This window comes from Aphelocoma coerulescens, chromosome 1A (genome assembly GCF_041296385.1).
Source record: "Aphelocoma coerulescens isolate FSJ_1873_10779 chromosome 1A, UR_Acoe_1.0, whole genome shotgun sequence".
Lineage (NCBI taxonomy): Eukaryota > Metazoa > Chordata > Aves > Passeriformes > Corvidae > Aphelocoma > Aphelocoma coerulescens.
The window spans coordinates 44,469,051-44,484,082 of record NC_091014.1 but is presented as its reverse complement, the minus strand read 5'-3'; the positions used below and the strand labels follow the sequence as shown (position 1 = coordinate 44,484,082).

Here is a 15,032-nt window from a genome sequence, read left to right as displayed (position 1 = left end):
ATGGGTGAAGCAGTGGAGTATGAGCTGTAGTTTATTGCACGTAATCATAAATAAAATGCCATTATTCAGTACAGCCTAATATGAGGATTTTTGTAGTATCTTTTGAGTACTGCAGTATTTGAAAAATTGCAGAAGAGAGGGGAAGTGACATAACAGAGACACAAAGCCTCTTGCCAGAATTGCCATTTATGTGGCTTTTAGGAAAAGAATTGTGATCTGTTACTTAATTTTTTTAAAAAAATATTTCATAATGACAGTTTTCATTTTAAAATAGCAGTTATCCTGTACTGAGCCATAAAGATTCCTTTCACTCACGTGTCTAGATTTATTTGACTAATGTACAGTCTCTGAGCCTGTGGGGTTTTTTTCTTGCTTACAGGTACCTGATGCAATAAAAAAGTGTCAACGTGCAGGCATAACTGTACGTATGGTCACTGGTGATAACATTAACACTGCTCGTGCTATTGCATTAAAATGTGGTATTCTGAATCCTGGTGAAGACTTCCTGTGTTTAGAGGGCAAAGACTTTAACAGGAGAATACGCAATGAAAAAGGAGAGGTAAGCATACTGACTGTGTCATCAAGTGGATCAACAGATATTCTGTCTCCTAGCTGTGTGAAATACAACCATTCTTCTTTCTGCAGATAGAGCAAGAGCGAATAGATAAAATTTGGCCAAAGCTTCGTGTTCTTGCAAGATCTTCACCCACTGACAAGCACACTCTTGTAAAAGGTAGGTAAAAATTCTCCGAGCTTCTAAGTAAAGCTAGATTTTTTTTTTTCTCGTGCTTCTAGGAAAAAAAAATTAGGACTGAACAATGAGAAATGTCTATGAAGTTGTTTCCAACAGATTTTTTTTCTTCCTGCTTGAGAAGTGGAGCCAATGAGACCTTTTTTTGGTGACTGTTGTTTTTGTTTGTTTGTTTTTGTTTTATGACTGACAAAGACAAAAACTGGGTTTCTCTTTCAGGTTAAGTCTTTGCTGTGTTTCAATTTAGAACCGTAACACTTCTATGTCATTTTATTTTAGGTATAATTGACAGCACTGTCTTTGACCAGAGGCAAGTTGTAGCAGTAACTGGTGATGGTACCAACGATGGTCCAGCTTTGAAGAAGGCAGATGTTGGATTTGCTATGGTATGATTTTTTTTAAGTCTTCAATATTTTATCAATAACTTATCAAATCACTTAAGATTAAAGAACCTTATTTCATGAGGCTTATCTACAACTGTGTTAATTAACTGTGTTAATTAAGTCAACATTCCAACTTAATAATGTTTTTATTTGATGGAAAATAAATGTGAATGGTGAATGTCCTTGTGGCATTCACCATTGAATAAAACTTTGAAAAACGCCTATTACTTGCAAATTAAAAATCTTTTACTCAAAACCTTGTTGCAAAGTATTGGAACAGAATACTGAAGATTTCTGAAACATTTTCAACATAAAACAAAGTCACTTTAGGCAGTAAATAGCATACTATGTGTTGACTTTGAGCAAAGCTTATATGCAGTATGGAATGAGCTTAATCATCCTTTTTCCCCTTAAAGGATACATAGTACAGAGGGACCATAGTGAAAGGGACTGCCAGCTGATGTTTAAAATGGCTTTGGAGGCCATATCTAGTACATCTGAAGTACAACTGAAGCAACAGAATTTTATGACAGTGTAGGATCTGCACTTGTCTGGATGATTCGTTAGATTACATGGCTTTCTCAGCTACCCTTTCACGTGGCTGCCAAACCATGTCCTGGTTTTAAAGTGCTAATACTGGATGGCCTCATGCCTTAAGTATGTGGGTTTCAGCTTTCTTTCAAGACACATGGTAAGACAGAATCCACAAGCTTCTTTTTGCCACAGGATTCCTCCTCAGCCTTAAATGTAATAGGTACACTTTGGTCTTGGCAGGTAACTGTACCCTTAAAGCATTTGAAGGGAAAGGAAAAATGAAGACCACACTCTTCCTATGCCCCATGCAGAAAAAGAAACACTGAGTCAGATTCTACTCCTGAGAGAAAAAATGGGAAAGAGATTTCACATCATTCTTAGGGACCTTCAAAAACATAATTTAAAAATTTGACAGCTGCATATGAAATGTTTTCTGGACTATAGCAATCTTGTCTTAGCAAGTATTCTGTGCTCTGGTATGGTATAGCTGCTGTAGTTGCCACTGTCAGGGGCAGATTTGTTTATCTGTTTTAAATGTTTCCTGCAGTTGCTGTGTTCATCCGTGTAAGAAACTATCTTCTCTAACTGCTTATCTAAATAGCACTTAAAATATACCACCCAGTATATGATATCTAAAGGTACCTTTTAAGGTGTACAAATAGCTGTGCAGGTGACTCATTCCCTTGACAAAATAATATATCAAGAATAAGAATTATAAATTTGCTACTGATTTAGTGGGTTTGGAATGCCAAAAGAAAAAGAAAATCTTTGAAGTAGCTGTCTTCAAGCGTCATTACACAGAACACAACAGTTTGGATACTGTAGGAGACTAGAGGAGCTTAAAATTTAAGAATGTCTTGTTGCACTGCAATGCCTATGCAATGACATTGCATATTCTACTGTTCACTGCCAATGCCCTTCTGCAAAAGGTTTTCAGTAATGTTTATCATTCTACTGTGTTGCAAGCACAAGTGTTGCCTGCTGCTGGAATCCATACAACGAATGGATTAGGGCAGAGCCTGAACTGTTGCACTGCACCATCTGGTGGCCTTCAGCTTGAACAGGGTTGAGTAACATTTCTTTGGGAGAACTTAATATGTCTTTACTGTCAAGTCTCAAATTCATATTATGGTCTTTATTTTAAAGACGATTTTGTTTGCTAGTTTACATTTTCCCATGTTTGAGCAGAACTTGCAAGTAGAATTTGTTTCAGTAGGCTTTTAGATGCTTACATTAAAGGAGTCCTTCAGACGTGGTGCATCCAAGTGAATGCTGGTTAAGGACGTGATAGCTTTTGTCATAAGAAGTCAGTGCATCCTGTTATATTTCGTAATGTTTTTCCTTTTCTACCAGGGTATTGCTGGAACAGACGTAGCTAAAGAAGCTTCTGATATTATCCTTACAGACGACAACTTCACCAGTATTGTTAAAGCAGTTATGTGGGGACGAAATGTCTATGACAGTATCTCCAAATTTCTTCAGTTCCAACTTACTGTCAATGTGGTAGCAGTAATTGTTGCTTTCACAGGAGCTTGCATAACACAAGTACGTACCAGTGGGGGATGGTTTCAGCTAATAAAGCTTGAAAAAGTCATGATTGATTAACTCTTGAGTTCAAACTTTCAGTTCAATTGTAGTCCAAAGAACATAATGCTCTTCAGAACATGCCAATATTGTATAATAAATGCCTTTAATAGCTGTAACTTGTGCACTTCTATTGGAGAGTTTATGTGTCTATCTTTATAGGATTCTCCACTTAAAGCCGTGCAGATGCTGTGGGTAAATCTCATAATGGACACATTAGCTTCTCTTGCCCTGGCAACAGAACCACCCACTGAAGCTCTTCTGCTGCGGAAGCCTTATGGTAGAAACAAACCTTTGATTTCTCGTACAATGATGAAGAACATTTTGGGTCATGCATTCTACCAGCTTGTAGTGGTCTTCACGCTCCTGTTTGCTGGTAAGAATGCTGAGGCTTTACAGAGTTATTCTGAATGTTGTAGAGAGATGAGATTTTAAAATTATTTTTTTGTTGTAGTGTGTGTGTGTAAAGACACTAATTAAGCTGTTCACAAATGCCTTTTAAATACAGGTGAGAAAATTTTTGATATCGATAGTGGAAGAAATGCGCCTCTGCACGCTCCTCCTTCAGAACATTATACTATAGTATTTAATACATTCGTGATGATGCAGCTTTTTAATGAAATTAACGCCCGAAAAATTCATGGTGAAAGAAACGTTTTTGAAGGAATCTTTAACAATGCTATCTTCTGTTCTATCGTTCTGGGGACGTTTGTTGTGCAGGTAAGCAGATTCTTGGAGAGTGGGGGGAAACTGCATTTAGTACACTGATGTACTTGCTTACCTGGGAAATGCCAATCAGCTAGCACCAGAGATCTAATTTCTGCAATGTGGAAAACCTTCAGGGTCAAGCACACAGTTAGTTGTATGTGCAGCTTGATGGGGTTTTCGGGTAAGAACTCTTTAAAATTGGTAATGCTGGAATGTAGTATTTGTAGTTACCTTTTGAATTTTCTAGTTCTTCAATTTTATCTTAGTCTTCTAGTCTCTTGGCAAAATATGAAAACGTTATATGTGACATCTGTTCATTCATCCCTTGCCCCTAAATCTTCCTTACAATATTTGCCTGTGTGAGGCAAATGAGAGTCCATTTAAACAATTATAGAAAAGGTAACATTTCTTTTATTTTCTTAATGAGATTAGGACTTGAATAAGATTTAGAAATTAAAGTATCAGTTTTTACACAGGAATCAGTGATACCTACTGTTAAATATTGTAGAGGTACTGTTTTAAGTGAAAAAAACCTGATGCCCAGGGACATTCTGTTGGGGCACATAGGGGAATTCATAAAAGCTAGTTAGTTAACTCAGTATATGCTAACAAAGCAAATGAAATTATCTTCCATTGATGGGTTCACATGCTGGTGTTTAGAAACACCAAGTTAAAACTGAATCTACAGAAAATCATTTGCAAGAAATGTTTTCACCCTCTAAATAGCCTTTGCTTTAATTAATCAGAAGAAATAACAAACAAATCAGTATACCCATTTTCGTTTTGGATTAATTTATTTGGGACATATAACCTACACATTAAGCTACTCCTTAGACTTGATAATTCATGAAGCTGATGGAAATCATTTCAGTTCAAACATTGGAAATGTATGCACTGCTGCTCCACATTAAGTCAGGGCACTTTCTCAGATTTAGATTTTTATAGATGACACTTCTTCAGAAAGCTACTCTTGTTTTTGGGGTTACATAGGTAGCAGATTGACCGTTGTTGTGCAACACTGTGTTCCCTTTATAAATTTGGCAGACTGAATGCATTCCCAACTCCTGATTTGTCATTTCAGTGTTTTATTCTGAGTTAATAACAGGAGATACTCTTTGCCTTTTCAGCTGGCAGGTGTCCTACTTAATGGTCAACACTGTCTCCTTTTCATGCCTGCCCTGCTACTTTGAATTGTTGATTCTCCAGGGCAGACTTTCATGCATATAATTCCCATGCAGAGAGACACCTTGCTCATTAGGACCCATACAGCTTGTTGTAACAGCTAAGTCAGTAGGACCTCATTTAATTTAGCTTTTGAGATCTCTGCCCCCTTCCCCCAAGGTTTACTACACATGGTGATTTAAAGTCTGATATTTAACGCTGATGTGATACATAGTAATATCCTGTAGAATTACTTCTGAGATATTTTGTGTCTTATGGATCCGTGAATTCTATTAAAACAAGTTTGTGAATCGACTCAGTTTCCAAGATGGGTGTTCATAGCAAAAGTAATCACTGTACATTTGTAGCACCGAATACATGATGTAATTGCAAAATCAAGGGGAAAACACTGCAAGCAAAATTAAAGAGTCAACAGGTTTTCCTGAGTGTGACATTTGAAGAATAAATGGGTAGTTCTTGAAATACTGAAAAGCATAAGATTATGACTTAGGTTTGGAAACTTGCTCAAACTGCTGAGGCAGTGAAGGAGTATGCTTAATAAGATGGGAAATCCTGTGTCCTCTTGCAGAGCTGTCTGTCATGATCTCAAAGCATTAGGGAAATTTCTAGTAACAGGTCACTGATACATGTTTAATTATGTTGTTCTTCACAGATAGTTATTGTGCAGTTTGGTGGAAAGCCTTTCAGTTGCTCAGAACTCTCAATTGAACAGTGGCTGTGGTCCATTTTCCTGGGCATGGGCACACTACTTTGGGGCCAGGTAAACTAACATTTTTCAAAATGCCAAATATCTACTTGCAATAGTATACTTTAAATGGAAAATGCAAATACACTCTTTAGCATTCAGATCTTTCAACTGGACTATATGAATATATGGAGACTAACAGTCAATATTAATTAAAATTGACTCGTTCAACAGCTAGAAAGTCCTTAGTTGAATATTCTTTCCTCAGAGTTGGTCAATTATTTACATTTCATAACTAGATGCTGTGGCTGGTTTGTTTAGCAATTTTTAACTAGAATCAGCTGTAGTTACCTTTTAAATATGAAATTATGTCTTCAGCCAGATAGGAGTACCAGAAAACATTGTAAGAATACAAGATGCAATGAACATGCTAATGTTAAAATATATTTAACTTGGCACTTAATGGTTTTCTTAAAAAATCAGAATTGTTAAACTTGCCAGTATTTTCTTGATTTAAGAGCCTCCTGGAGTAGCAAGAAATTCAGCAAAACACAAATCAACTTTCTCTTTAATCTTCATTTGCATAATTGTGATATAATTGAAAAGTCCTCCCACCTATTAAGCCATTACATTTGGACTTTTATTTCCTTCCCCCTCTCCCCCCAGAGTGTCATTACTATTGCATGCACAACAGTGCTTGTAAGCAGCAAGCTTATTTACGTGAAACTTTAGAGCTACAGAGTTTTCTATTATTTAATGACATAGTTGTCTAAACTTTTCATACCACATGAAGAGTTTTCCATTACAGTTTCTTTCCTTCCACTAAGTAAAAGACACTTCATGTTTCACCATCAAATTGGTAGGATGAATTTTAGTTGTAAATAGCTACATAGGCATATAGTCTAAAAGTGACTAACCTTTTTAACAAGGTTCTCTGGAAAATGAATTATTTAAAAAAATCAAATAGAGTCACTCTGAGGTTTAAAAGCAGCTTAGAAGAGAATTGAGATGGCTTGAAATACCTTTGACCCAAAGTGTCTTGCAAGGGCAAAGCTTCCCTGCTGCAGTTCATGCTGCTCTAGCATCTCATTAAAGTCGAAGAGCTTTAATTTTCTGAGAATAATAGAAATTGAAGGGTGAGCTGGGAGCATTCATAGTAGCAGTTACAGCATAAAGGGCTGTTTATCTTGATTTTGGAGCAGTCTTTTTTCCTCTCCAGCTGCAGAAATGGTCGTCTAGGTTTGCAATGATCAAGCAAAGCCGTCTTGGAATTGATCTGGATCTGCTAGATATAATGTATCAAAAGATGACCCCCCCCCTTAACCACATGTAGCTATTGTTTAATTTAATATACATAAACTGCTAGACACCAAGCAGCAAAGTAACAGCTTGAGAGGCATACAATTTTGGAAACATCACTCACCTTGCAAATAGATTGATTATCTTGCAGGTCAAAAATGAATGAATGTCTCTTCTGTATTTCTGAATTAACTGTGGTTACTTTAGGTGATGGAGGCCCCATGTGAGGTGACACATCATGCTGATGAAACTCTAAAAGCTCTAGATACAAGTACAATCTACAGGATTGATGGCTTTTGTAGCTTCAGTACTTCTCCTTCCTGGCATTATCAAGTAATGTTAATGTGGAATTCTTTGTCCCTGGCAAGGTTGTTTTATAGTCCAAGTTTAATTTCACACCTTGGTTGAGGTAGTAAGTATATTCACAGCTATTCAGCTGGAGTGATTGTTTTACATTGATACACTCATCCTGTCTATGTAATTAGTTTTTTCAACTTTGCTAATTGTATGCAGGTTATCATGTTAAGCCTTAAGACTGGTATTACTCTTTTTTTTATTAAAAGAATAATCCTGATTTATATATTTCATTCACTGTTAGTTGATTTCAACAATTCCAACCAGCCGTCTGAAATTCCTTAAAGAAGCTGGTCATGGAACACAAAAGGAAGAGATTCCTGAAGAAGAACTAGCAGAAGATGTAGAGGAGATTGATCATGCTGAGAGAGAATTGCGTCGTGGTCAGATCTTGTGGTTTAGGGGCCTAAACAGGATACAAACTCAGGTATGGCCTTCAAAAAGGTAGGATGCAGTGGGTGTTATGAGGGAAATCTCTCCATTTCTGACTAAGGTGGCCGTTCTAACTGGTGTGACTGAGACTGTCAAAAGGGGGTATGGATGGATGTGTAATCCCTCAGGGTCCTCTGTTTTCTTCAGCTTTAAATGCGACTCTTGCCTGTGTATCTGCTCTGTTTTTAAAAAGTGCCTTTTTTCTTTACTTTTTGTGTGTTATAGATGGGATGGTCCTTTCTCTTGTTCTCTCTCTCTCTTGCTGAGCAAGCTGTCACAATCTCTGATTCCTTGCAGATGGATGTAGTGAATGCTTTCCAGAGTGGAAGTACCATTCAGGGGGCTCTAAGGCGGCAACCCTCCATCGCCAGCCAGCACCATGATGTAACAAATATTTCTACCCCTACACATGTAGTGTTTTCCTCTACTACTGCTTCTACTACTGTGGGGTGTGAGTGTGTGTTCCTAAAGTGCATGAAATTAACATTTCCTAATTCACGTACCTAACGTTTCTCATTTTCTCCTTAGTACTTAAAATCATCGTTCAGGCTTTTATAGAGCTCTTCCACAAAGTGGAGTCCTCAAGACTTTTTTTTCTTAGAGGGCTGAGAACAGGTGGAACAGTTTCAACAAAAGACTTTAATGTGAAAGCTGTGAGCCTGCACATCCTGTGCCTTCATCCATTTGTGTACAGAGGGACTATTAAGATAAAATGGGAAAACTGTTGTAAATTTTCGAGTATATGCCTCTTAGGGTGACTTGCATTGAATAAATGAATTAACTGCATAATCATGGACCCAGGTCAACAAAAATAGATCTCTTGCACTTCAGCACAAACAATACTTAAGTAAGCAAGCTGATTTGAAAGCAAATGGTATGTTGAAAATATGAATGTAGGTAGAACACTGAGCACTAAATGCATTTTCTTTGTAGCCTGTAAGGAACTTTAAGAATCTCTGCTTTCCTTGGACCTTATTTACTGAATAACGACTTTTTCAACATCAGGATTCGGGTGGTGAAACAAGGCTTCTAAAATGCATACAAGTCAGAAGAAATATGAATTAGCTAATATGAAAAGGAAAAAAGTTTTAAGCATTAAATGGTGAAACTTTCATTCGAATCTGAAGGGTTCTTTTTCCTCTCTAGGTTCTTCTGGGAGCAGTTCATAAACCGTCAGTGAAAGAGAAGTTTGCCTCACCTCAATTCTACCCTCTCTATATTGTGCTCTAAGTGGCATTTCAGTTTCAGCCTTCCTCTCTGTAGAGGCTAGAGATTTATTTACTCTTGGATGTAGGCCTAAACTCTGGAACCAGAAGATGCATAGTAGTTGTAGTTGAATACTGATAGCCAATATCTTTGTTCAGAGTTTTCCATCTTAATACATGTTTAACTTTCTTCTCTAACTTCCTAGGGAGTTCCTAGGTTTTTAAAAATAACTCTGAGAGGGCTGCTGCTCCCCCTTACCCTCCCTGCTTAAACTTTCAGATTACCAGATGGATGAAGACCCTTAATTTCAGGAGCTGTCTTAAGTGAAATGATCTCTTCAGATTTTATTTTTTTAATTTATTTTTTATTTTTGAGCTTGGTCAGAATTCATGTGTGAGCTTGCATAAGTATTTACCTCTGTATTTGTTCTCCATTAGTGAGTCAGGTATTTCCCTACCTTGCAGTAGTACTGAGAAGCTCAGCTCACAAATTTGCATACCTCAAGAACACAAAATGAAAAATAGATTTAACACTTAAGGATGCACAGGATTGCATCTCCTAGTTAAAATGCTAATTAGTAACCTGTATCCCTAACTACACTCCAGAACATTAATTAGACATTCAGAATTCTCTAGAGAGCAATGTCATTCCATGCTGCTATTTGAGCAGAATCTACTGGGCACTGCAGCATCTCATTGCATCAAATGACCAATGCAGATACAGAGCTACCATAGCAGAGAACTAGTTTTTTATCCTCACTAATACAGCCTTCTGCTACACCCTCCAGAAGAACATCTTTTGAGAACTAATATGGATTAATGGGAAGCAGATGTGTTATTGTCTCTTTTTTGGAGCTGTTTGTTGGAAAATAGTTCCTATGAAGTAAGGTTGCAACTCTTAAGCAGCCATCTGTTTAGGAGGATTTGGAGTGCCAACTGCATTCCTTGCTATTCTGGTACTAATATGAGGAAGGCCTGATGACAGTATGAATTACACTTAACAAATTGTCTTGTTTGCACCTCAGTTACATGATTTATTTATAGTTATCCCTCTAGTTTAATTATCTTGAGTGGTTGAAAATAGAGCTTTCAAAACACTAGATTTTCCCATTTAAAGTGCTGAAAGTTTGATTTCTGCCTTTGTGGTTGGACTCTGAGGGTCCTGGTCTTGCTGGAGTGTCTAGTCCACTTGTGTAGTATGCATTCTGCATGGGAACCAAGCCTTTATTGTGGGTATGCTTATAGTCCATTATAATTACAGCTGTCCTCTTAAGCCAGAATTGTTTTTCATTGCTGCTGATGTTCTAAATTCTCATCTGTAGGCAATGAAAAACCAGTCCCATGAGACATTCATATTTCATTTTGCCACATAAATGGCACAGTGGGATGCAACATGCCAAATAAAGTCATTGCAAACTTTCAGTCTGGCATTGTCACTGCTAATTTTCTTGGTAAGTGCCAAGACAGTTTAGGCAGCTGGCTGGACTTATTTAAACCTCATATAACTCGCCAACGCCTTGACAGCGTGCTCAGTTTTTTTCATGTGATGAACAGTAAAGCACTAGCTGCTGTTGTAGTCTTTTCTCCAGCACATTCACTCTGTTTCTTGTCCTCCCCTTACTGGTAGTTACGTCCTTCCCCTTGAGTGCGTGCCCCATCCCTGTGCCCCCTTATCCCCCTTATCGCTTGCCTCCACGGTTAATTGGGCTCAGCATGTACCTGTAGTATGAAAATGGGGATATTATAGCTTTGGAGTAAAATTCTTTGTGCAAGTAGTCTGAGGGAGCAGAGGTGGAGAAACAATGCTATTTCTAGAGGTCAAAGAACACAGTCAGGACATAAGACTTTATCATGTGCGGTGGTTCTATTTAACCAATTTGATTTAACACATTGCTTTTGGGGAGCCCTTCTCTGTTTACAGTTAACTTCCCTGGTGTATCTTAGCTGTTTTGAAGTCTCTGCTTTTGATCTGCTGACCTTCCAGCTTCATTCCTTTACCTGGAAGTCACTTTATTTTTACTGTCAAGGAACTCTGGGAGCACTAGTCATGATGTATTTCTCAGTTTGAAACAAGTCATCTTGGATGCACTAAAAAATGCTTTAAATTTGACTAGCTGTTTGTAGCAGCAAGTTCTTGTTTGCTACAGGATTGCTCTGCTGCTTACTATTTAACACTATGTCACACTGCTTTGTTGGAGACATGCTCAGGGTAGGGATGTTGAGAATTGAGTAGGGAGTCAACAGTAGGGGGAAACTATCTCTGGAAAAGTGTTGGACAAATGGGTCAATGACTTCTGCCTCACCTTACTTGTTTTATCAGTTCAAGAATGAATCCTGAATTTCTCTAGTTGCTCAGGGAAACATGGGGTATGGGAGAGGGGGGGTGTGGGCAGCTGGTTCCATCATTCAAATAATAGCTTGGAAGGCTTAAATTCAAGTCAGCCTGGACAAGCACAATTTGCAAAACAAAGTGTAATTTTTTTCGATCTAATTTAACTATGAAAGGTTTATTTATGAATTCTGTTAGCTTAGCTTTCTTGTTCAAAAAATATTTAACAACAAAAGGACACAAAACAGTCCTCAGCCTGGGAATTTTGTCCATGAATTCAGTGTGAATTGAAGACTTGCGCAAAGGCTGATCATCCTGCTTTTCTCATACTTGGCGCTACTTAAGTAGTCTCTTCAAAGTTACAACCTGTCCTGGCTACTAAACTGTACAATACAGTATTCAATTTCCTGGTTCTGGTCTTAAGTTTCCAAAGCACATTCACTAAGGAGCTTTCTCTAGCATGGTAAATGGCTATATACTCGAATATTTACAGCTGTTACAGCGGTATCCTTTTTTTGCATGACTTTGTAAATGTTCGTTCATTGTGACATTGGCTTACAACTTGCTTGGCTTTTTCATAGTCAGTTGACATCCTAATTCCTAGCATGAGAATTAGTGACCCTTTTATCCCCTAACTTATTTTCAGCTTCTCCCCTCCTTCCCTCCCTCCAATCTCACACAAATATTCAATAAAAATCACTCATTGAGATATATTTAATTTGTGAATGAGTAAATATTTGTTGGCCTTACTTCTGAAAAATGCTTAGCCCATGTTACATAATTAAACAATTCTAGTGCCATGTCTGAATTTTTAGGGCCCTTCAGCTTTTTGCAGTACTTTCACAATTTTTATTCCTACTGTGTACTGGCAGTGCTCTACTGAAATGCTCTTCATTTTTTACAGTTTATTGCAAGTTCCACTGCATCATACAAATTTGATTCACTCATGTCTAGCTGTTTGTGGATTCAAACTCATAAGAACCATGCCATTATCAGTAAATCTGCAGCGTTTTAACAACATTTTTTCTTTGTTTACAGATCCGAGTGGTGAATGCATTTCGTAGCTCCTTGTACGAGGGGCTAGAGAAACCTGAGACGCGAAGCTCAATTCACAATTTTATGACGCATCCTGAGTTTAGAATAGAAGACTCCGAGCCTCATATTCCCCTTATTGATGATACTGATGCTGAAGATGATGCTCCAACAAAACGCAACTCTAGTCCCCCTCCCTCTCCCAATAGAAATAACAATGCGGTTGACAGTGGAATTCACCTTACAACAGACAAGAACAAGTCTGCTACCTCTTCATCCCCAGGGAGCCCACTACATAGTTTGGAAACATCACTCTGATTGTAAGCTGAATGTTAACACACTAGCTGCATTGTAAAGAAATTGAAACTGGGTCTCTTCACACATTATGATGGACAAGATGATATTCTTGTCTTGGACTTCAACAGAAGAAACACTTGTACGAATGTAGATTTATTTTTTTAAAAAAAGCTTTCTGCCAGACTGGAGGGTGCTTTTCTGGGGGTGGGAGTAATAATGAACTCTGACAGATAAACAGTAACTCAGCATAAGTGACCTGTGGATCATCTCTTGTACTAAGAATGGTCCTGAACAGTGTGTTAGCAGAGCTTTAGTTTATCATGATCCTTTTCTGAGGGGAAAGCTGGGAAGGGCAAGGAGGCCCTGGATCATTGAATTGATACTTTAATTTCTGCTGTTGGCTGTTAATAATTTGGATTATTTATGTTTATAAATGATACAGATCTGTTTACAAGGTTTGTAGATACTTTTTTGTTCCTGTTCATAGATGGGAAGCTTCCTTATAAATGATGCAGAGAAGAAAAAAACAAAACAAAAAAACCAAAAAAACTAGTCCTTCAAATACTGCTGTATTTTCAGGAAAAGGGTGTTTCTATTGAAACTGTACTAAATTTTGCCTGCAATTTACCTTGTTAAATATTGTAGATAAATTGCTACTACTAATAGCCAAATAGATAACACTAATGCTTTGTAAAAACATGAGCAGTGGTGTTCTAATGAAGTTATGGCCTCTGTCCTAATTAGTTTCTTAAATACATTTACTACTTAATGGTTTTGAAACAACTGTTTAATTTTTAAAAATTTTGAGAAACTTAATGAATAACTTTTGTTCAGAACTTAGTAGGATTGTTTAATGCAGGACATCGATACGTGATGGAACTTGCTTGAAATATTTCTGTTATCTCGGGCAAAATGGATTAAATCAAAATACATCAGAATCTTAGTCCTTTGTTTTTGTCTAATCATGTTAGTTTAGTGCTGTCTTGGTGAACTGTGAGTGGAACTGTGATTTTTTTCTAATCTATAGAATCCTTCATGCAGCATGAGGGCTGTTGGCATTTTGAAAGGTTGTTAGTGGGTAGCATATGTGTTCTCCTTTTTGTTTTTGAAACTTGTTTGTAAACATGAATAAATCTGCCCTTTTGTTAAAATAAAATTGCAGCAATGGTTTCTTACAGATTTTTTTTTTCTCAGCTGCTTCACTGGAAATACAGAAAGTACTCTTTTGTGTTACTGGTTACCTTTAAACTGCAATTTCAAGATGGTAACAGCCCCACTCCAAATAGCTCTTTACGTAAATGGAATCATGGTGGCTGCCTCCAGAATGAATGTAAGTTAAGGTTCTCAAAAGCCTTCACTGAGCCAAAAGGATACTCCTGGGGAATTAATAGGTCTGCCTGAAATTCTGAGACTTACTGTGAGTACTGTGTAATAAATGTCTCCCTGATTGCTTAAGTGAGGGAGACTGAGAACTGACATAAAGCACAGGTGAAATGCACCAGAAATGACCGACTAGAGATTGACTGAAGAAGTTATGGTCTGCCTCTGCTGTATTGCTCAAACAGCGAAGGACAATGAAACAGTACTTGGTCTGGTACTTCCTCATGTTTTCTAGGTACAATACTACTTAAAAGAGCAAGAGAAGACATGAGTTGTAAGATTTTCTTTTTCCAGCTCTGTACTCTTTAAAATAGCAAGTGAATCTTTTTGTAAAGTAATCTGGAATTATGGACATTTTTTAAGTGGTCCCTTCAAAGGACTGCAAGGATTAAGTTGGTAATGAGGAAGGAGATGATACTAGAGCAAACTGCAGAAATGAGCAGGTTGGGAAGCTCAAGCACATCTTTCCCTTGTGGTGGGATACATGCATGCTTGGGGTTGTCCTTTAGTGGATACTGTTCAACCTGTAGCACTGTATCCCACTGTCAACCACTCCAGAATTCCATCTTTTCTATTGTACTTCAGTAAATACACTGAATTCTAGGCAAGGGGGTCGAGGGTGGGGGGGTTGCACTTGACACTTTGTATAGTAATTTCTCCCACATGTTTCTAGCACTTTTCTTACATCGTAGTTCTTATCTAGAGCGCTTGGTAGGGGGGTCAATTTTTATGTAAGCTATTTTCTCTTTACTACAAAAGTCAGATGAGCATTGGCTTAAAATAAGGGGAGTTTTCTTTACCTGTGAAGTACACTGCCATGTGAAAAAGTATCTTCATTTAACTTCATTAATAAGTAATAATTTGACTTCATTTCAGA

The 15,032-nt window shown here is 37.6% G+C and overlaps 1 protein-coding gene across 4 annotated transcripts in view; it reads left to right on the top strand.

The window, feature by feature from the left end:
- ATP2B1 (ATPase plasma membrane Ca2+ transporting 1) overlaps positions 1-13,952 on the top strand; it is a 59,960-nt gene extending 46,008 nt beyond the window's left edge. For 3 of the 4 annotated variants that reach the window (XM_068999974.1, XM_068999971.1, XM_068999962.1), the window contains exons 13-22: positions 380-559; positions 646-733; positions 1,031-1,137; positions 3,022-3,213; positions 3,415-3,628; positions 3,761-3,972; positions 5,795-5,902; positions 7,725-7,907; positions 8,210-8,296; positions 12,485-13,952. In XM_068999974.1, the coding sequence (XP_068856075.1) occupies positions 380-559; positions 646-733; positions 1,031-1,137; positions 3,022-3,213; positions 3,415-3,628; positions 3,761-3,972; positions 5,795-5,902; positions 7,725-7,907; positions 8,210-8,296; positions 12,485-12,796 (1,683 nt within the window). In that variant the 3' untranslated portion in view covers positions 12,797-13,952. The remainder of the gene's footprint in view (positions 1-379; positions 560-645; positions 734-1,030; positions 1,138-3,021; positions 3,214-3,414; positions 3,629-3,760; positions 3,973-5,794; positions 5,903-7,724; positions 7,908-8,209; positions 8,297-12,484) is intronic. The other variant, XM_068999979.1, reaches the window with a different exon arrangement.
- The last annotated feature ends 1,080 nt before the right edge of the window (positions 13,953-15,032 follow it).